Source organism: Mustela putorius, unplaced genomic scaffold (assembly GCF_011764305.1).
Source record: "Mustela putorius furo isolate JIRA1106 unplaced genomic scaffold, ASM1176430v1.1 tig00000788_pilon_pilon_pilon, whole genome shotgun sequence".
Classification (NCBI taxonomy): domain Eukaryota; kingdom Metazoa; phylum Chordata; class Mammalia; order Carnivora; family Mustelidae; genus Mustela; species Mustela putorius.
This window is the reverse complement of record NW_025421481.1, coordinates 1,336,655-1,360,258: the sequence shown is the minus strand read 5'-3', so window position 1 is coordinate 1,360,258 and position 23,604 is coordinate 1,336,655. Positions and strand designations below refer to the sequence as shown.

Below are 23,604 nucleotides of genomic sequence, written 5' to 3'. Positions count from 1 at the left end.
AAATGTGGGTATAACATATAAGCTTTAATGTCTTAGGGAAAAAATGGTTAAATGTGTATAATTATAAATATTTTCTTAAAATGACGAGTGCCTAGAAGCATTTAGCTTTGCTAGTTCAGTGAGCTAATTTGTGATAAGGTAGTATCTCATGAGTACAAAAGTTTATGTTTTTAGTTAACTTGCATAGTTAACTAAATCATATTTCTGAGAAAACTCAGAAATCATATTCATCAAAAAACACTCATTCCCCAAATTTTAGGATCATAATTTTTCTTACATCCTACTGCATTTCCAGGATCAGTTTGTATACCCTTTCATTCATTTATACATGTAGTATTCACTGAAAAGATGCTAGGCACTGAACTATGTTTTGGGATATAGAAATAAAAAGAAACAATTTCAGCTCATGTACTTATAACCTACTAGGAGAAAAAGTGAGTAAACAGAATTTTAAGTTGAAACATGAGAAAAACGATAATAAAAAGTTTAGTGGATATTGTGATGCTCCTTTGAGCCCTAGTTAGAAGAGCTATGGGACAATTTATATGATGACATTAGACATTATATTTTTAACTGAAAAATGAAGGATTCTTCATAGGTAACTTGTATGTTAAAAGTGGTATAGTGTAATTAAAAGAAGCATAAGGATTTGAAATTTGATTTTCTGGGGTCTGCCTCTTCCTAGCCTTTTGACTTTGGAGAACTCCTTTAGCTTCATTTTTTTCAGTTGTGGAATTTATGAGACTAATACCTCATGTGTTTTTTAAGATTTACTTGTAAAAAACCTTGCACGGTGCCTGAAAAATAGAATGTATTTTATAAATATCACCACATATCCTGACTACTTTTTAGAATCTGGCCCTTATTTTATTTAGTAAAATGTGCAGAAAATCTTTGGGAAGACAATTATTCCCAAGAATGATGGTGAAATGATTGAGTAATGAATCTCTGAAATTCTGAACATAACTGTTGTCTTTCAAAAGGGGTAAGATTAACAAGCAGCCAGGTTTCTCCAAGGAGACAGTCCTGATTGTGGCAGTTAGAAGGCTCCTTAGCCTTTGGTCGTATGTTTGTATAGTTGTTTTTTAAAGTAATTTAAAAATCTTGGTAGTAAGTCACTGCATTGATACAAGTCTGTCTTCAAGAATAATAGAACTGTGTGGGTTGTTTTGTAGGGCCTGGATGTTTTGGAAATTATGAGAAATATTCATATATTTGTGTCTCGGTACCTCTATAATCTCAACAATCAGGTGAGTAGGTTTTAGAATTCTTTTTAAATGTGGGCGGATGTATAGTAGGAAGACTGAATGGCAAAGAATTGATTCTCATTAGTGAAAACTAGTGAAATAAAGCAGAAAATAATTGTTTAGAGATCATCTTTTTATTCTTTTGCATTGATTACATTATCTTCTTGAATGACTTTCCAATTAAATTATCTCTAATGAAATAGATTGTAAAGTTTTCTTTGTATAACTGGCCAGTGTTTGTGATGGACTGTGTTGTTACTTAGCATAAGTTTGTTTCATTGCAGATTTTTATTGAACGAACAAGCAATAACAAACATTTGAACACTATTAATATTCGGCATATTGCTAATTCAATTCGAACACATGGCACAGGAATCATGAATACAACAGTAAGAAACTTTGTTGGGGGTTGGGTGGGTAATGGACTCCTATTTAATTTGGTGGTTTGGCAAATAGCTTTCTCATAGAGTATTCTGGTAAACATACACTGCTGCCTACTTATATTATACCTGAATTTCCATTCTTCTGGTTGGTGTAATTAAAATGTCTGGGGGGATACCTGGCTGGCTTAGTTGGTGGAGCATGCAACTCTTGATGTTGGTGTTGAGAGTTTGAGCTCCATGTTGGCTGTAGAGATTACTTAAAAATAAAATCTTAAAAAAATATCTGGCACTAAAATTGTGTTAGATGTGATAGAAGCTCAGTGGTACAAAAGGCATTTTTTAATATCTTACCATCTCAGGATCATCGTTACAAATAGCATTGGAGATTTGAACACATTGACATAAATATGTGTCTGTGTGGATTGTCTGATATTCTTTGAAAGTTGCTTTTGCAAATGAATCATTGATAGCATTTTATTTAATATCAGTCATGTTCTTTTTTGGGGGGCTTACTAATTATTTAAAAGTAGAAATTTACTAAAAAGACTTTGAGTGTTAGAAGTTGGCATCATCACTTGAGAGAATCACTTGAATTTGGATGCTATTTTTTCTTCTGTGTACAAGAAAAGTCTTTGAATTTACCAAGTTTTCAGGGTACACTTAATTTCTCCTTGAAGAAGGCTATGAATGCTTAAATACTAAAATATTATTAAGCATGTTGACGGTAAGGGAATAGGGAGGAGTTATGTAACTGGAAATTACATAGGGGTGATTTTATTATTCTGTGGGGGAGCCATTAAAGTATTTGAGCTGATAGGAGATGTGATTGGAGTTCTGTTTTAATGGTTACCAATATAGAAGTGAGACGGAGTATATAATTTAAAATAAGGAGTCTTCCAGGTAGACGTCATGTCTGAACTTTTCAGGATAAGTAAACTTTTCTTTGACTTCATCTGTCAGATACTCATTCGTGTAATAGATATAATTATGTGTGTATTTTATCTGTTTGAGGCACTGTGCTGGGCACTAGGGTGAGAAAAACAGTTCCTGCTTACATGGCGATTACACTCTAGCGTGGGGTATAGTCATTAATCGTTGGTCACAGTAATGAATGTACGTTCCTGATATCTGGTGATGACGGAGTATAAAGAGACAAGATCAGAGACTGGCAGTACCCATTAAGAGTGGGAAAGATAAAGAATAGACTATTTCTACTAACATGAATAGTAATAAGGAGATCAAGAAAAAGCAGTGTTTGAGGATCATAGGGAAGGGAGGGAAAAATGAAACGAGATGAAATCAGAGAGGGAGACAAACGATAAGAGACTTTTTTTTAAAATTTATTTTGTTTGACAAAGTAGGAGAGAGGGAGACCGTGAGAGAGAGAACACAAGCAGGGGGAGTGGGTGAGGGAGAAGCAGACACTCCCCACTGAGCGGGGAGTCAGGACCCTGGGATCATTACCTGAGCTGAAGGCAGATGCTTAAAAGACTGAGCCACCCAGGCACCCTCTTAATTATAGGAAACAAACTGAGGGGTTGCTGAAAGAGAGGGAGGTGGTGGGAGAATGGGGTACCTGGGTGATGGACATTAAGGAGGGCATGTGATGTAATGAGCACTGGGTATTATATAAGACTCATAGATCACTACACTCCACCCCTGAAACTAATAATACACTATATATTAATTAATTGAACTTAAATAAAAAATAATAAATAGATAAAAAGAAAGGGCAGTGTTTAAGCCACAAGAAAGGTTACAAGAAAGCACCCATTTCTAAAACTGGGTAATTGAAGACTGTTAAAAATGGCATATATTTGCTAAAACAGTAGGCTGGAGGAGGGTGGAGGAGATGAAAATTAATACAGGACTTCCATCTCTAGGTCAGAAGTAATCCTGTTATGGCTTTAATTTCAGCTCAAATTCAACCTTTTCAGGATTTTCTGAGCCTAGGTCAGGGCTTTTTATTATTCAGTCTCAAAGCACTGGAACTTCTCATTGTATGAATTATGTAGTAGATATTTAATAATTTATTTAACATATACTTGCTTAAAATATCTGTCACTCCTGCTAGAATATAGACTTCATGATGACAAGCACCATGTCTAGCATGAGAGCAGAGTGACTGTGCTGTGCACATAAGAGGTGCTCAGAATATTCCTGGGTAAATAATTGAAAGTCTTCTTCAGAAAAGTTCAAAGAGCACTGTGTTTCTTATCATTCTAGACATGTAGATTAGTAATAAGTAGTCTCGCAGATGGAGGAACAGAAACTTCTGATTGTGGTTTATGACTTAAAAACTAGAGTGTTGAATCTTGAGTTTTTGATTCTCACTATAACTCTTAATTCTGGTAGGAAAATATTTTCCTTTCTTTCCCCTTTTTGTGTAGTTAAATTATGTAAGGGGAGCTTATAGAAAGTTTTGTTAACTTGGGCAATAAAAAAACTTCATTTATTATTTCCAGTGTGGATTAGACTTTGTAAATATTAGACTATGAAAACTCGTATAGTGTTATAGATAAACAGTTATTCAGTCACATTGATTTGAGATTCATTTTTATATTAACTTTGCCCAATTTCTTATATTTCAATTTTATAGGTTAATTTCACCTACCAATTTTTGAAAAAGAAGTTCTATATATTCAGCCAATTTATGTATGATGAACATATCAAATCTCGGTTGATTAAAGATATTCGGTTTTTCAGGGAAATCAAGGACCAAAATGATCATAAGGTATTTTCACATATTCTTTTTAAGGTAGTTTGATTCAACCCTTGAGCATATAGCAGATATTTATGCTGAAGTTCATTATGATACTTTGTAGTGGGGTTTTCATTTTTTTCAATTATTTTTCACAATAATGTCTCCTAGATATGGTCTCCCCAGTTTCTTGTATTTCCCCTTATAATTTCTTACTTTTTGCATTCTCTGTAGGCTACAGTGTAAGGATCAGTGTAACCAGGTGTTACTTTATTTTAAATAACACAGAAACAAAACATACTTTGAAACATTTAAACAACATAGAGTGCATAAACTGAATGATCTCCCTCATTTCTCTTTCTCCCACTTTCATTCTTTGGAGGCAGTTACTATTAATATTGTGATGTGATGCTTCTAGATGTCTGTGTGATAAACATAGCTATTTGCCCCTACATGTACTACTTTTTTTCCTAACAAAAATGGTGTAATACTACACAGATTATTTTACAATATGCTTATTGTAGTTCTTTACATATAGATTTGCCTCATTCTTTTTAACAGTTGATAGTAAAGATGTATACCATAACTTACTTAATCTTCCCCAACTGACAAGTATTTAGGTTTTTCTTATTTTTTAGCGTTATTAACAGTGCTGCAGGTAACATCCTTACATATTTATCTCAGTGTATTTGGAGACTATTAAAATTCTGAAAAGTAAATTGCTGGAAGAGAAATTTCTAGGGCATATAATATGAATATTTAAAATTCTGATACATGTTGCTACATACTCTAAAAACACTGTACCAATTGATATTCCCATCTATAATTTATAAGAATGCTGTTTTACATTTCCCTCTGGGCTGAATTTTCTAATAATGAAGAGAAATCTGAGTGGTACTAGTATAGATGCATGTGGTCATGCAGATAGAGAACCAACATGCTTATTAGATGAGTTTTATATTTGACTTGCCACATATGGAACTATTTTAATTACTCTTAAGCATTATCTAATTGCAACCCTCTAGTAAACTAGTTAGTAGTTCTCATCAGTGTCAAAGCAGTAAAATATTACTTTCTAGTAAAATAACTAATAAATTTACAGATTACAGTTATCAGTGGAGAATTTAATTGTCTCCTTTATATTGGAATAAATTCCTAGTATTCAGAGAAATTATCGTTCTGTTTGTAAGAATTGTGTCCATTTGTTATTAGTATAAAATGAGTAATTTCCTAACTTTTAATCAGCTAAGACTTGAAAAATCTTTTTTTTATTGGTGATGGAAGCTAGATATTTTAGCTTAGCTAATGTGTATTATTTCAGAAGGAGTGTATTTTTATATATATTACCTCTTCAGCCCACAGGAACTCGGTTGGACATCTTTGAAGAAATGTTTCTAGAAGGAATTGGTTTCTTTTGACTATCTAATAGAGTATTTGGATGTTGGGAGACTAATAATGGTGGTGGAAAACTTAAATTTGGTGACTTTCATAAAAAGTATTTCCCTTAGCTAGTGGCAAAAAGAAGTTTAATTTATATTGACCTTGGATATTGGTAGTTTTTGTGCTATAAATTTTTTGTCATTAGACTTGAGTGATTTTTTTTTAAGCACAATGAAAATAAAAAATTAGAAGCAAGTGGTATTAGCATGGTTGATTTTAGTGGTTGAATTTATAGGCAATTTATTCTTTAGGGGTCTTTATTAATAAAGGTAATCTTTAAATTATCTCTTTAGTATCCTTTTGAAAGAGCAGAAAAATTCAATCGAGGCATCAGAAAACTTGGAATTACCCCAGAGGGACAAAGTTACCTTGATCAGTTCAGGCAACTCATCAGCCAGATTGGTAAGTTATTATAAAAGAGTTGGGAAATAAAATACAAATTCCAAGAATCTTTTTGCTTAAATATCCATACAAATAATCAACTTAATGTATGAGTGCCTGAGATCAATTTTATCCCACTAGAGTGATGTTCTTACCAGAAGTTTTTCAAGTATGATTAGACTGTTGGTACAAAAATAATTGATAGACTATGGACTAATATATGTCAAATAAAATCTCTTCAATTAAATTAAAAATATATTTAACTTATCTCAAATATCATGCTCATAATAGTCAGCCGGTAACTGTTTATTAGGTACTTAACCCTGTTCATTGGCATTGCTTTGGGCTTTAAAAACTTGTTCCCTGGGCTGCCTTGGTGGCTCAGTTGGTTAAGCATCTGCCTTCAGCTCAGGTCATGATCCTAGTGTCCTGGGATCAAGTCCTACATCGGGTCTCCTTGCTCACTGCGGGGCCTGCTTCTCCCTCTTCTTCTGCCTGCTCCCCCTGCTTGTGCTCTCTCTCTCTTTCTCTCTGTCAAATAAATAACTAAAATCTTAAAAAGAAAAATTGGTTCCCTGAAGTTACAGCCTAAGTGCAAAGGTATAAAATAATTTATATGGAAAGTTAATTAATATAAGTAAGTCATATTACTTATGGATCAGTTTAATTAAAGATGAATTATTAAATATTATAATTTTCTGTGTTACATCCTTTGATATGTGTATATAATTTGAGCTGTCCTGCCTCACAGGTAGAACATGTCTTTCTGAAATGTGTTACATTATATTAAAAGCAGGAACTACATTTAGTAATCAGAGATTAATAAAACTATACTTACTTGAGCTTTCCACACACATTATCTCTGGTAATGTCCTCACAAAAACCCCAAGTGAGAGGCATGTAATCATCATTTTAAAGATGAAAAAAGAGAAGCTCAGAGAAATAGTGTTGCTCGGACTTAAGCCGGGTTTTTTTAGCTTAAATCCAAAGGTGTTTAATTTTCTTCACAGTTACAGACTTTAAGCAGTTGGTAAATTCTTATTGACAACAGTTTGGTAAAAATCATGCTCTTCTAGATGCCGAAAATAGAGATAGCCTTCGTTCTCACAGGGCTTTAAATTTACTGGTGGGGAAGATATTGGAACGATTTAGTTCTGGAGTGAAATCACTGAACACTAGCTTAAATTTTATAATTTAATTGGTTTACATAGTAGACATTTCTATTATGTATTAGTACAAGAACTTAGAGAATTTAACATTTGTAGTTTTTTAAATTTTAAACAATTTAATAATGAGGTGTTGTTCCACAAGAACAGTTTTCTTCATAGAGACATTTGATGTCATATTAGATTGTAAACTTCTGGAGCAATAGATCTTAACGCTTTTTGAGAATCTGATGAAGACTCTGGTTTGGTTTCCCCCAGAACCATGTACTATGCATACAGTTTTGCATGTTATTATACCAGAGTTCAGGTGCTTAAAGTTAGAGTCCATGGGCCTCAGATGAAGAGCTGTTTTTCTAAAGCATTGTTGCTTAAAACTTCATTTACTTGCATACCAATGTCAGAGGTTTTTTTCCACATGTGAGTACTGCTTGCACTATTACTTAGTTAATATTTTTATATCTTTTAAGGTATAATTTTTTCTTATGAAGTAGTCCTTAAATTATGAGCTTACTGTGCTAGTCATTTTCCCACAGTACACATCAAAATAATTCCCCCCAATACACAAAAAATAGTGTCACCTCAGTTGCCACCAGGATGCATTCAACATATCGTTAATATTATCGTTTTCAGTTTGTTCCGGGGTTTTGTGAATATTTTCCTTTTCACTTTGTTCCAAGGTTTTATTCTTTATTCTCTTCTTAGAAAATATAAATTCTTCTTCTTAGAAATTCATCTCTCCTTAGAAAATATAAATTCTTGTAATATAACACAATATATAATTATATAAATATAGTATAGAAATAGAAATGCTTGTAAAGCATAGTGATGTGTTTTTGAGTCTGTTATATATCTTGATTCTGTTAAATATCTTGAGAAAAAGAGTAAGAAATCTCAGAGTTGGGAGCAAAAGGAAAAGTCACTTAGTCTAATAACCTGTCTGCTGACATAATCACCCCACCACTAACATTTATTGAGCACTTACTGTGTGCCAAAGGGTTCTGGGTGCTCTCACAATGCTATTGGCATTCTACGCATTCATTCTACAGGTATTTATTGAGGACAACAAATGTTTCTAGAGTTCTGGAGTGTGTTACATTATATTAGGTAATATACATATATATGTGTACATATATATCTAGGTACTTGTGATATATATATGCCACTGAACAAAATTACTGCCCTGTAGAGCTTAATTAAACAGATGAGGAGATTTATGATTTTCTTAATAACATTTTCTTTTCTCTGGTTTTATTATAAAACACAGTATATAATACACCCAACATACAAAAAATGTGTTAATTGCCTATGTCACTAATTAAAGCTTTTGGTTAATTGTAGGCTATTAGTAGTTAAATTTAGGGGAGTCAGAAGTTAAATGCGGATTTTCAGCTATGCAGTATGGGGGTTTGATGCCTCTAACTCCCATGTTGTCCAAGGGTCAACTGTACTAGTGAATTCCTACCATGTGCCAGGATATGTTGGCTCTAGGCATAGAGCCGTGAGAACAGAAGCTGTGTCATGGATTTTGCATGCCAGTTGGGAGAGACAAAAAAAGATACGAAATACGTCAGCATTAAGTGCTGGGTAAGGAGATGTAATGGTTCTGCACAGTGCTGGTCAGTAATGTTCAGGGAAAGCTCTAAGGAGGTGATATTTGAGCAGAGACCTAAATAACATCAGGGAATAAGCCATGTGCATATTCAGGGAAGGAAAGAGCGTATCTGAGAGAGACGACAGTAAGTGCCAAAGTCCTGAGACGGTTTAGCATTTTTGGGAAATAGGGGCCAGAATGGAAGGGTTAGTAAAGTCCTGAGTTGTAGGGCAGGACATCGGAACAGCACAAGGGGCAAGATCACACAGGGCTTTGTTGACCTCATAAGAAATTTGAATTTTATTGAGATGGCAAGCCATTGTAGAGTTTTCAGAAAAGAAAGGATATGTTCCATCTTAGTTTGAAAAGAACCACCAGCACTGCTGCTATGTAGAGAAGAGATTAGGAAGCAGGATGCTGAAGGTGGAAGGAGGGAGGTAAGGAGTCTTTGCATATTACAGAGGGGTGGGCAAGAGATGTGGTGCTTTGGAATAAGGTCAGAGCCTTGAACGTTCTGAAAGTGGACCTGTTATAATTTGCCCATTGATTAGATATGAAGTATGAAAGAAAGACAGGAGTCAGGAATGACTTCAGGACATTTTGCCTGAGCAGTTGAAAGGATGGAAATGTCAGTTTCTGAGATAGGAAATATAACAGGGTGATTTTGACTTAAACATATTAAATTAAAAATTCTTCTTAGTCACGTGGGCATAGGCATTGGATTAAAAAACCTGGAGGAGTAGTGCAGGCTTGGAGATGTAATTTGGAAGCATCAAGTAAAGATTTCTTGATATCATTTCCCTTTGCATGTATAGGGGTGGCAAGGGAGGAAAGAGAGAGGGAAGCACTCAGTGTGATGAGGAAGAAATTATTGACATAGAAATTTCAAATTATTTGTTTTTTTTTTTTTAAAGATTTTATTTATTTATTTATTTGACAGACAGATCACTAGTAGAGAGGCAGGCAGAGAGAGAAGGGGAAACAGGCTCCCTGCTGAGCAGAGAGCCCAATGCGGGGCTCGATCCCAGGACCCCGAGATCATGACCCAAGCCGAAGGCAGAGGCCTAACCCGCTGAGCCACTCAGGCGCCCCTATTTTGTTTTTTAAAAAAGTGGTCAACATTTAATGAATTTGTTCATCAGATGTCAGTCACATATAATTTTTGACATAGCTGTGTTTAAGTATATGTATTTATATTTTAGGCACACAAATAATGTAAGTTTTACTTTTATAGAGTAAGAACTAAAGTAAAACAGACAAGAATCCTTTGATACTTAAGAGTGGTAAAGCCATGCTGTGAATGACTGTATTCCTGACTTTTGGACTTTAGAATTATTTGTATAAATATCTAATTTGTATGTGTGTATCATTTTTAAGGTAATGCTATGGGCTATATACGGATGATAAGATCTGGCGGCCTTCACTGTAGCAGCAATGCCATTAGGTATGGATGCAGACATCACTTTTGCCTTGCTTATGCCATATAAAAGTTTTATGTCCTTTAATTTATCTTTATTGTGGATGATATTGTGAAGAAGTTTTTCTTACTGATATATTTTGATTTAAAATATGGGAAAAAACCATTAATTCTACTGGTTAAATTTTTTTCTTAAAGTTTAAGACTATAGCAGATCTTTGAAAATCTTTATTTTTCCTGAAGTTATGGTTAACTTATCAGTACAGTTTCTGAATGGTTCTAAAGATTACATGACTTTAAGGATTAAAATTTGGTTATTCATATCTGAAAGTCAATTTTGGAATTAAATTGGTTATATTAATAATATGACTAAAATGGGAAGTTCTTTCCAAATATATGGTTGAAAATTTAGAGTCTTACAATACCGCTTTCATATCTATGTCAGTTGTACATATTTAACTTAATAAAATTATTTCCCAAATTCTTAGATTTGTGCCTGATCTTGAAGATATTGTAAATTTTGAAGAATTAGTGAAAGAAGAAGGTCTAGCAGAAGAAACATTAAAAGCAGCAAGGTACTCTAATTTGAAAATAATCTAAATTTGGAGATTTAAAAAGTACATATATATTTTTTTTTCTTTTTTTTTAAGATTTTATTTATTTATTTGACAGACAGAGATCACAAGCAGCAGAGAGGCAGGTGGGGTAGGGGAAAGCAGGCTTGCCGCTGAGCAGAGAGCCCGATGCAGGGCTTGATCCCAGGACCGTGAGATCATGACCCGAGCTGAAGGCAGAGGCTTAACCCATTGAGCCACTCAGGTGCCCCTAAAAAGTATATTTTTATAATAAAAACATTTTAAAGCGAAGATTAGACGGTAATATACATATACTGATATTTTTGAGTTTTTATTATACAAGTTATGGTCTCAGTTTATGAGATACAGTTTTTTAAAGACTACAGTATTATGAGATTTTTCCAACTTCATTAAAAAGGAATCTTCTAGAACATGGTAATATGGTAGCCTCTAGCCACTGTGGCTGTTGAGCACCTGAAATGTGACTAGTCTAAATCGAACTGTTTTGAAGTATAAAGTATATAACTAATTTTGAGGATTTAGTATAAAAAAAAAGGCAAATATCTCCTTAATAAAATTAATTTCACTGTTTAACTTTTTTTATATTTGTTTGCCAGCACAGTTCTAGAATACCAGTCCTTCATTTCACGTAATCTAGGGTAGCATTGTCCAGTACAGTAGCCACTACCACATACAGCCGTTGAACACTTGAAATGGGGCTAATGGTATGAGGGAACTGAATTTAAAATTTTATTTCATTTAAATTTAAATAACTGATGGCTATCTTATTGGACAGTGCAGACCTACACACTTGAGTAGTGAGTTTGGAACTCAATTTAAAAGTTGAGAGAGGCATGTAGAATTGTTAAGAAATTAGAAAACTGTAAATTTCATTATTAGTAATTGTAATAGTTTTTTGACTCTGGCAGGAAAGGGCACCCCTGGACAAAGTGGAGACGGTTTGACTCTCAAAAAAGTAATGGCAGGGGTACTTGGGTGACTTAGTCAGTTGAATGTGCAATTCTTGACTCAAGTTATGATCTCAGGGTTGTGGGATCAAGCCCCTTGTCAGGCCCTGAGCTCATTGGAGAGTCTGTGTAAGATTCTCTCTTTCCCTCTGCCCCTCCCCGACTTGTGCACTTTCATGCTGTCTCTCAAAAAATAAGCTAATAAAAAAAAATGATAGAAATTGATTATAATACATTATATAAAAAAATCATGAGCCCTAGTGGTAGTAAGAAAGGTGAAGAGCAGAACTTTTTGTAAAAAAGTTCGTTTTGTACAGAAGAATGCCAGCTAATAGGTGCAGAAGGGATGAGAAAATCTAGGGAGAAGTCATTGTTTTGCAACCACCACTACAATGCTTGAAACCAAAAATCATCAATGAAACAGTGTTGGAGAACAGAGTATTCATTCACTATTGGAAGATTATCCCACAAATTGCTTAATATCCAACCACAAAAGGGAAAACTATCTTTAGAGAGATTGATGTATTGCGCCAAGCGATCAAACATGGCATCACCAGTTAACAAGACACACTGATATTATGGAGCCTCCTGAGGAGTGTAATAGCAAGCACCTATGTTGTGTTCTTGCCAGAAAGGTTTACTTTGAATTTATTATGAGGAGACTGAGACACTCAGAGTGTGGGGTATTCTATGAAACACCTGGCCTAGACTCTTAAAAAGTATCACATGTCATAAAGGACAAAAAAAGCCAAGAGACTCTTCTAGAGTCTAACTAAAGAGACCAGATGACCAAATGCAGTGGGTAATCCTTAGTCATATCTTAGATAGGAAAAAAAAAAAAAAAGAAAGAAAGAACATTTGGGGGATAATTGGGGAAATTGGGAGTTTGTGTACATTAGGTAATACTGTATTTTACTTAGGGATGTAATGATACATTGTGGCTTTGTAAGAAAATGTCTTGGTTTTTAACAGATTCATATTAAGGCATTTGTGGGCTTAATGACATGAAATCTGCCAACTTGAAATGTTTTGGGCAAAAGAAAATGTGGCAGGTGTTAAATTGTGAATGTAGGTGAGGGGTGAAAGGTGTCTAGTACACTATATTTTAACTTTTCAGTAGGCCTAAAACTTTTTTAAATGAAAAGAAATGGAAAATGTGTGTCCATATTTATGAGAATAAGGCCCCAACACAAGATTTGGTTTGAAATAGTCTATTAGATAGCTTAGTTTTTTGCCAAATTAAATAAGTCATGTACGGGTAATAATGTATTTAAAGCGCTGTGCACTGAAATGATTAGTTTGTGGCTTGTATGTCAAAGAAGAAAATCAGACTGTTTTCTCTTATTAAATGATGTCATTCATTTAAAAATTGATGACCTTTTAAAAATATTTTTGAAGCAGTTGCAAGAGGTCAGAGAGGTGGGATATTGTTTTAAGATCTCTAGGGTACTTACATGTTGGGAATGCTAGTTGGTGCAGCCACTTTGGAAAACAATGTGGAGATTCCTGAAGAAATTAAAAATAGAGCTTCCCTATGACCCTGCAATTGCACTACTGGGTATTTACCCCAAAGATACTGATGTAGTGAAAAGAAGGGCCATCTGTACCCCAATGTTCATAGCAGCAATGGTCACAGGTGCCAAACTGGAAAGAGCCAAGATGCCCTTCAACAGACAGGTGGATAAAGAAGATATGGTCCATATATATAATGGAGTATTATGCCTCCATCAGAAAGGAAGAATGCCCAACTTTTGTGTCAACATGGATGGGACTGGAGGAGATTATGCTGAGTGAAATAAGTCAAGCAGAGAAAGTCAAGTATCATATGGTTTCACTTATTTGTGGAACATAAGGAATAACACTGAGGACATGGGGAGATGGAGAGGAGAAGTGAGTTGGGGGAAATCAGAGAGGGAGACAAAGCATGAGAGACTGTGGACTCTGAGAAACTGAGGGTTTTGGAGGGAAGGGGGTAGGGGTATGGGTGAGCCTGGTGGTGGGTATTAAGGAGGCCACGTATTGCATGGAGCACTGGGTGTGGTACATAAACAATGAATTCTGGAACACTGAAAAGAAATTTAAATATATAAATTAATATTACTGAATTCTCATTAAAAAAAAAAAAGATCTGTACAGTAAAGCTGTCTGGTAATAGCAAGGTCCAGATCCGTACAAAGGAGTGGAAGACTGACGTCATGTGAAGGAGAGTGCATGGCAGGTGAAGTCAAGAAGTTGTGGGATTATGATCATAAGTCGATTATCTAAATGGGCAGTGAAGCCTTCCAGAATAATGGAGAACAAAAATACTTATCGTAGTCTAAGATAAAGAAAGGTAGGTAAGTGGTTTAAAAGGTTAATTAGTAGATACCTCCTTTCAGGAAGGAGTAGTTAGGTAGTTGGATATAATGGGATCGTGTGAGTCTCAAAGGAGAGATTCCTACCTTTTGGTGGTGGGGAATAATAATTTGAGAGTGGTGGTAGGTATAAATGATGGATGAAGGAGAAAAAGCAGCTAATTGTTCTGAATGTCAAGTGGGAAGCTAAGTTCTTGAAAAGGGGCCAGGTTCCAGTTGAGGTAGGGAGGTACAGATGAAGCATTAGTGAAGACAGTTAAAATGAAGAGGAATTTATTTACAATGAAATGGAGTTCTATAGGACTTACTGTGGGAAGAAGAAATATAAAACTATTTAAGTTCTAAGATGCCCTACGTATTTTATTTAGGGACTAAGTTAATAAGCAATAGCAATCAGCTTTTTTTTTTATATGAAAATGAATTCATTCTGAACTCCAAGGAAACTGACTTAAAAATGTCTTTTTCTACTTTTGAGCATTCTCATCTAAGATGGTAAGAGATGGATTTAAAAAGCCATACTTTTTTGGGACACCTGGGTGGTGGCTCAGTTGGTTAAATGTCTTGACTCTTCTCTTTTTCTTTTTTTTTTTTTTTAAGATTTATTTATTTGAGAGTGAGAGAAAGAGTGCACATGCATGTGTGGGTCGGGGGGGGGAGAGCAGTGGGAGAAGAAGAGAATCTCAAGCAGACTCCCTGCTGATCATGGGGCCTGAGGTGTGGAGCTGGATCTCACAGCCCTGAGATACCGTGACCTGAGCTGAAATCAAGAATCGGGAGACTTAAGGCATCTGGGTGGTTCAGTTGGTCTGACTCTTGATTTCGGCTCAGGTCATGATCTCAGGGTTATGAGATCGCATCCCACATGTCAAGCTCTGTGCTGGGTGTGGAGCCTGCTTAAGATTCTCTCGTGCCTCTGTCCCACCTCCCCACCCTCGCGCATGTGTATACGCACGCTCTCTGTGTCTCTCACCAGATAGATAGATAGCCAGCCAGCCAGCCAGCCATATCTTCTTTTTGAGAAAGGAACCAGTAAATAATGTTTTTTGTATTTTAGGCATTTGGATTCAGTCCTCAGTGATCACACACGAAATTCTGCTGAAGGCACGGAGTATTTCAAAATGCTTGTAGATGTTTTTGCTCCAGAATTTCGAAGGCCAAAAAATATACATCTTCGAAATTTCTATATCATTGTTCCCCCTCTGGTGAGTATTTTTAGTGATTTTTTTTTTCAAAGTTAGAAAATAGGTCCAGTTTCTTTGTAGCAGGAAATGCATATAGACTTTGTTACTTAAATGTGATCTCAGTGAATGCGGCCTAGGGGTTTTACTTAACTAGCTATGCAGAATGAAACTTATTTTACAGTTGAGATGGACTTTTGTTGGTAACTGCTAGAAAAATCTAGTGTTATTTAAATTGCGTGTACTCCATTTTACATATATATGTATATATATACATATATATGTGTATATATATACACACACACACACCATAATATCTTTGGGCTGATTATACTGTGTAATCATTTTAAGTGATGAATGTAGACTAGTTTCTAATTGTTAAAATATGAAGTTATTTTTCACATATCTCTTAAAAGTATTACTGTTTAAGGACAAGTTCTTTCTATATAGTAGTAAATACTAACATTTAGATGAAATTTTAAGGGCTGCTTCATAATATAATAATGTGTACTACTCTAATTCTATATAGTTGCCATCTAAATACAGCTCAAGTTACTCCAAATCACATCATAGAGTTGTTGCAATGGGGAAAATGGAGTCAAGAGATTAGAGTGGCATACTAGCAGTAAGAGTTAGGTTTCCCTAAAGATTTCTGTAATGAAACTGTTTTTTAAAAAATTTGTAAATGGGTAGCTCTAAAATCTAAATATCACTAGACAGATGTAACTTTTGATTACATCTACTTTGATCAAGAGTAATAAATTTTCATATTGCTGCCTGACTTGTTAACGTAGTTTCTTACATATTACTATCATTTTTGTCCTTTGAAAGCAGTCGATGGTCTGTGGACAGCTTTTTTCTTTGTAAATGTTCTTTTCTACTGTTTTTTAATATGTTTATTGTTAATGCTCTAGTGTAATTGTTAATGCTTTATCATAATTATATGTTGTAACTGTGATGTAGCAAATACTATCTTTTCATCCTGAAATAGTGTCAAACTGGAGGCAAATCTGTCTTGGTTATACTTTTATAACAGTGTAGTTAACTTAGGGTGACTTGTCATTATATTTCTTTAAGTTGAAGGACGGTGTACTGAAACCAAGTAAACAGCAAATGGGGCGTTAATGGAAGAGTGGGGTGTTGTAGGGCAGCTGTCCGAGTTCTATCAGTGATGGGTGGATGGACAGCACTCCAGGGAAGTACAGGACTCAGTTCTTGTGCTTGAGTTTGTTATCTAATTCCAGAAAAGAGACAAACATAAGTGAGCTATCTAAAAAAAAGATTTAAGTAATAGTTGGTAGAGATTTCACAAATCTAATTAATTTCCCAGGGAGTTTTTCAGGCAAAAAACCCGAGACTTGATATTATGTTTCCAGCATAGGCTATTACAGTATCTTTCACAGTGTATCACAATTATTCCTAAACATGTCTCTTTTTACCCTTCTAGAGCTCTGCTATCCATATATAGCTATAAGTGGCTACTTAATTCAAATTTTATAAAATAAAAAAAATCTAGTTCCTCTGTTTTGCTAGCCATATTTCAAGCACTCAGTGACCATATATGGCTAGTGGCTTATTGTGTTGGACAGTACAGATACACAGTATTTCTATCATTGATGAGAGTATCAAGAGTATGGACTCTTTGATGGTATTGATTTTTTAAAATCATAATTACTTAATATAGCCTGGAATATAGTAATCTTTAGTAAATCTTTGTTGAATAGATGATAAGGTATTTTGTAGGAGTTGTTTTTAGGGAAGCATTTTTTGGGGGAATTCATTTATCCAAATGACTACTAATTCTTTTTAACCATAAAGAATATGATAAATAGTATTTTAGAATGAAGTGGCTCCAGCTTTCACTTAAAGTATGACTTTGGACAAATTACTCAGCCTTAAACCTCAGTGTCCTCATATATGAGACACCATGCTTGGGTATGTGGTGATTGGTGATTAGGGGAGTGCTTGTTAAAGGACTCAGAAACAAGAGCCATTAAAAGATACTGTACAGATTGTGATCTCCCAGGAGTCTATTTATATGAGGAAGATGTCTAAAATCAAAAGGACAGGGACCTAGAAAAGATCCTGTTTATAACTTTTGAAATGTCTGTTTTAAGAATGAAATTCTGAAGATACTTCAGCACAGTTGTTTCTCTAATGTATCTTTTCAGACCCTCAACTTTGTAGAGCATTCCATTAGCTGCAAGGAGAAATTGAATAAAAAAAATAAAATTGGAGCTGCTTTTACTGATGATGGCTTTGCCATGGGTAAGCTTAATGGAATTGTTTTTCCATTAATTTTATGTTCACCTATTATAATGGATTTTTAGAAACATTTGCTTAATAAGACTGTGTGCCCTTTGTAGATTTGTTTTTCCTGAGCAGTGTTTACTCTTTATTTTTTAACTGGGTCATCTGATTAGTAGTTTCCATTATTTTATAACTATCATTCATTCCCCCTTGGTATTGCTAATCACTTAGTCTGTTGGACCTCATATTTAGACTGTGTTGTTGTGGTGGTTTTAAGAGTTTTCTCATCTTGTGTTGAGTTTCCCTGTAGCTTCCTCAGCTGTGGCTATTTAGCAATGGAAGTCTTTCCCCAACCTTCCATTCATGTTCTAAGTGATCTTCATAGCCCTGTTTTGTTTTGTTTTTTTCCTTGATTGGCTTATTTTTAGTTTTTTATACTTTTGTATCTTTTTTTTCTTTAAAGGAATAGAATATAACTTTTGAACCCTTTATAATTTAGTTTTGGTTTTGCTGATCACTGTAGGTGTGGCTTACATATTGAAGCTTTTGGATCAGTACCAGGAATTTGACTCACTTCACTGGTTCCAGTCTGTTAGAGAGAAGTACCTGAAGGAGATAAGAGCAGTTGCTAAGCAACAGAATGTGCAGTCAGCTAGTCAAGATGAAAAACTACTGCAGACCATGAATCTCACTCAGAAGCGCCTGGATGTCTGTCTACAGGTAGAGGAGAGTAGTAGTCAAATCTGCTTGATATCTGAAAAAACAAATCCTAAACTCCCTTTTAAACAAGTGAGATGAATAGTGGTAATTATATTTTTTTAAAAATGGCATTTGGAAACCATTTGATTCCATATTAAAAATGGATGGGATTACTTCGTTGAGTTTCTTTTACTTTCTTTTTTTAATATTTTATCTGAGAGAAAGAGAGCAGGAGCCAGGGGGAGGGAGGGAGAAACAGACTCCCTGCTGAGCAGGGAGCCTGAGCTGGGGGTCTGTGCCAGACCCAGAGACCATGACCTGAGCCGAATGCAGCCGCTTAACCAACTGAGCCACCCAGGTGCCCCAGCTCAGTTTCTGTATTTACGATTTACACTAAAGCTCTTTAGAAGTTATATAGATCTCTAATAATTTTAATATTTTGCTATAATGTTTTCAGCCTTTATTTTACTTTTTTTTATTTATTTAGGAATTTGAATTGCTCTATTTTTCACTGAGCAGTGCAAGAATTTTCTTCAGAGCAGACAAGACTGCAGCTGAAGAAAACCAAGAAAAGAAAGAGAAAGGTCAGTGAGTGGCTTAAATTTGGAAAGGCAGTAAATATTTCTTTAATAATAGCCACAAATGTGGTAGTCAGAATCCCAGCTTCCTTTTCTTTTTGGAAAATAAGAAATACCTTAAAAAAAAAAAAGTACAGCCTACATGGATAATTTGTGAAACCATCAAGAAATTTACATTGTTTTTACATTTCATTCTGGGGTAACTTTTTATTCATTTTCATCTTTTCTTAATTTAAATAAAATTTAACAAGTTTAGATTTTCTTTCACCCTTCAACTTGTGTCTGACAAGAAGGAACCAATTAGGAGGAACACTAAGTGTTTTCTGAAGGCAGAGCTGTTGATAGCTAGACACAGACTGAATGAGGTGGGGCAGGTGACTGAGGAGGTAGTAAAGCACTTGGGGCTCTGTGTAGTGTCGTGGTTCAAGGCCTTCCGCCCTCCACCATAGCCAGAATCAAGAGCGCAGTGTAGTCCTGATAACTGATTGTCATATCCATGTATTCTTTGTAGGATGATGTAAATTGCTTATTTCATACTAAGGACTCACATGATACATTTCTCTCAGATAAAAAATTTAGGAACAGTTGTCTTCCCTGAAGAATGGATATTTCTTCTTTTCTGTTCCAGAAATTATTTAACTTAGGTTTTCCTCTTTGCTCAGAAGCTCAAAACTAGGTACAGCAACTGAGTTGAGTTTTCATGTTTGCCCTTTTTCATGTTCTCTTGTATTTAATAAATCAAGGCATAAAACAATATTTCATAAAATGTTTTATTAATCTTATTTTGTTAAATTTTAAAATATGTATATATTTTACACTAAATAGATGTGATTCTCTTGGGTAGACCACTTATATCAATTAACGTATTCCCTGATAATGTTGCATAAATTAAATATTATGTTAATAATTAGGATATGCAAGCATTTTTGGAGTCTAGACTAAGTAATAATCATGTGCTTGAAAGTGATTTCATGCTGTTACCTGGAAGATGTTCAGTATTTCTTACATGAAAAAATATATATATATTAAAAAAAATATATATATATATTCTGTTTAGGTCATTTTCTAAAGCTAAGGTAAATTGGAAGAATTTGAGTGAGCTTGATCTAAATTTTGGGGAAAGTCAGTTATTGCTTAGGTTCTGCTTAGGTGTTTTCCTGCCAGAAGCTTATCTCCAGCTGAGCTTATTGGGAAGACTGTGCAGGTGGCTTAGATCCTTACTTTCAGGCCTCAGTCATTAAGACAAACCTTTCTGTCTCAGTGGAACTCCTTGCTTTGGACTATTTTTAATGAACTCTGTGATCCTGGTTGATGCATTTCACCCATATGTTTGGGTTCTTCTGTTTTAGGACTCTGTCTTAGCTAAAGTTGCTCAGATGTGTACTCAGAGTTGCAGGAGACATGAGATAGTTTTCCTCTGTTGATGAAGTATATGCATGTGACATTTTGCACAAAAAAACCCAGGAGTTCATTTTATATAATTATTGTAAAAACCTGCTTTAAAAAATAAGTTATAAACCCAAATGGAAAGTTATTTATTCTGGACAGTTTTTAAAAATTATTTACTTATTTGACAGACGGAGATCACAAGTAGACAGGCAGGCAGAGAGAGAGAGAGAGAGGAGGAAGTAGGCTCCCCGCTGAGCAAAGAGCCCAATGCAGGGCCTGATCCCAGGACCCTGGGATCATGACCTGAGCCAAAGGCAGAGGCTTTACACTGAGCCACCCAGGTGCCCCTATTCTGGACAATTTTATATGTGAATTCGCAGCAGTGTTTCTGTCAGTAACAGCAGTGCACTGTAATAATAGTGATTTGTTGGCCTGACTGGGGGAACCAGCCAAGAGGCAGCATGCCTTCAGATGTGTGTGAGACTCCACCCCAGAGGCAGTTGTGATTTTTCACAATTCTGTACCCTTACTAAGTACTGGTCAGAACATTACATTTGCAATAGTTAGCTTAGATTTCTAAAAAATTAAGGTAAATAACTCAATATACTTTAGGGAACTACTATTAGGGAACTATTTGGTAGGTGCCCATTTTCTTAATTTGAAATTTAGCAATGCAGTCCTTCTCAATTTTTACTTAATTCATTTTAAAAAAATAAACATAAATCTGTCCATTGTTATTTTTATCCATGCTTCCAGAAGAGACAAAAACAAGCAATGGAGACCTGTCCGAGAGCACTGTGTCTGCAGATCCTGTTGTCAAATGATATTGATGGTATGTGTTGCCTGTCTGAGATCGTCAGGATCGTGTCAGTACTGTTATGGGTGAAATGATGTTAATGAGTTAATGAAGAAGTGTTTCCTGGGCCACATCTCTGGTAATCGGTGGATGTTGCAACTCTTTAAAGCAGTTCTCCAAAGTGAAGTCTATTCTTCTTCCAAAGGCTCTCTTTACGTTTCACAAGTGGAGAATGAGGTTTTACATGCGATTTTTGCCTGGACTTTAGGCTGGCAGAATATGCCTATGGAGAGTTATCTGAAGTGAAGCCATGGAAGGGCCACTTTGCATTCCTGAACAGCTGCCTCAGATCTCTTGTAATCTGTGTGAGGGTTTTTCATTTGTATTTGCATAGGTCTTGGATCAATTTTTGTCTTAGTAATTGGAAATTCAATGCATACACTATGTACAGCCAGCAAATACATGTTTAAACAAAATGAATGAAGTCTGAAATTTATGAAGCATACATACCAATATTCTTACAGCAGGAATATTTAAAGATGGTTTTGATAGTAGAGGTGAGGCACAAGTATGTTATGTACCTTCAGTGTACAGTGTAAAGTTGATTCATTGTTAATTTCATGTGACTTACAAGAGCTGTTATTGTCTTTGATAAGACATTTTATAACTAGTTTACATTGCTTTGAGAACAGGTAACCTCCAACAACTGCTTTAAATTGAAGATTTACTTAATACTCAAAATGAAAGAAAATTCAGAGAAAGCCATAGAGTCCTGCTTGAAGCTTCAATTTTGGTTGAAGGCACTACATATGATATGAGAGAGAATTATATGGATTTTTATTTCTACATCCAAACTCAGGTTTCTTCTACATTAGGTTGAATTGAAATCTTGGTGATGGTTTGGGCAGACTTTTTCTTTAAACCAAGCATAATCTAAGACACCAGATTAAGCACTGTGCAGGCTTTTAAAAAATTACCACTGTGACAATAAAGTTCTAATAAATCATTTACTGATTTAAAAAGTACAGTAAGATTTTGAATAAATTTAGTTCCTGGCAAGCTACTAGCTTTATTTTTGTAAAGATTACATCATTTAATAATTATATGGTTAATCATGACCTATAATCTTTTAATATGATACAGTGATACTTTTAGAATGGAAACAAAGTACACGTAATACTAACATCATTTGGGAAAACTCGATTTTTCCATTGCACTTGCCTGTTAAGCATTTCTTCGGGTATATCCTGTAAGATTCTAGCATTTGATTTCCAGCTTTTGGAATAGGTGTACAGTGCCCTATCTGTATTAATTGGTTACTGGCAGGGTAACTTTCCCAGCCCAGGATAAACACTTGCACTGTTCTGAGTCAGAAGAAACAGAATAGGTAGGAAATGTTTTTTGTTTATTATGTAAACATGACTTAAGAGAATTCTATACAATGGATGGATTAAAGGCATTTAATATTTCTAATTCATACTAACTGTAGAAATGGCCCTAAAGCATGCTGCATAATTAGTAATTTATATTTTCATTATGATAAACGTTTATATTAATGATCTTGCTTTGATTGCATCAAATTCGTCACCATTTCATAGCAACGATATTGTTCTTTCTGGTTTTTTTTCTCTGACTTCCCTAAAATAATCTCCTTTAATACGGATAGAAATTGCCACTGGAAGAGAATCCAGTGTCTGTATTCATTATCCCCACATATCAGTTATTATCGATTTTATGAATACCATATAGAGTTCATATGCTAACTCCATGGATATGTACAATTAAGAATAAAGTGATAGATAATTATTTTGCCATTCATTCAAAATAATGTCACTGCAGTCTGCGTAAGTTACACATATTTGAAATAAAATCTCTGGAAAGATTAAGCATACTTAAATGTTATTTAAGTGCAGAACAGTAGGGCTTCAGTGTTTCACACCAGTTCATCCACACATTTAGATGATGGTTTTCTTTGCTAGCATATTATTGTTAAATATTGTTTTCAGACATACTGTAATTTAAAATTAGTTTGAACATTTGTTGTAAATTCACAAAAAATTCAGTATTCAAATTCTCAGGAATTAAGGACTAACCATAACTTTGTCAGTTCTAATTAAGTTTTGTAAAGGATGGCAAGTTTGTTACCTCACTTGAGTGGGGCGTCCCCCTCCCCTAATTCTAAGAAAATATAATATGTATAATAAAACATTAATAAATACAATTTCAAAAATTTACTTCCCCTGGATGTTTATGTTCAAAATTGAATGTCTTATACCAGTACTTCTTAACATTAACCTTTTTGGAGTTCCCTTTAATAAAATATAGGGAATCTATTTCTAAAAAAAATCCTTGTGTGTACATAGCCAGAAATTTCAAGTATAAAATTGGTATTGGTTCCTCTTTGTGTATCCCAGGTGAAGAACTCATACTTTCCTTTGTACATTTTTGATCCTTCTGTTGCTTGCTATTTTCAAATAAAAAGAACCCATAT

At 34.7% G+C, this 23,604-nt stretch overlaps 1 protein-coding gene across 1 annotated transcript in view; it reads left to right on the top strand.

Moving 5' to 3' along the window:
- WASHC4 (WASH complex subunit 4) overlaps nucleotides 1-23,347 on the top strand; it is a 61,450-nt gene extending 38,103 nt beyond the window's left edge. The window contains exons 23-33 of the mRNA XM_004743051.3: nucleotides 1,176-1,250; nucleotides 1,532-1,636; nucleotides 4,230-4,364; nucleotides 6,065-6,173; nucleotides 10,287-10,353; nucleotides 10,815-10,901; nucleotides 15,278-15,425; nucleotides 17,573-17,669; nucleotides 18,175-18,371; nucleotides 18,838-18,934; nucleotides 21,074-23,347. Of these exons, the coding sequence (XP_004743108.1) occupies nucleotides 1,176-1,250; nucleotides 1,532-1,636; nucleotides 4,230-4,364; nucleotides 6,065-6,173; nucleotides 10,287-10,353; nucleotides 10,815-10,901; nucleotides 15,278-15,425; nucleotides 17,573-17,669; nucleotides 18,175-18,371; nucleotides 18,838-18,934; nucleotides 21,074-21,141 (1,185 nt within the window). The 3' untranslated portion in view covers nucleotides 21,142-23,347. The remainder of the gene's footprint in view (nucleotides 1-1,175; nucleotides 1,251-1,531; nucleotides 1,637-4,229; nucleotides 4,365-6,064; nucleotides 6,174-10,286; nucleotides 10,354-10,814; nucleotides 10,902-15,277; nucleotides 15,426-17,572; nucleotides 17,670-18,174; nucleotides 18,372-18,837; nucleotides 18,935-21,073) is intronic.
- The last annotated feature ends 257 nt before the right edge of the window (nucleotides 23,348-23,604 follow it).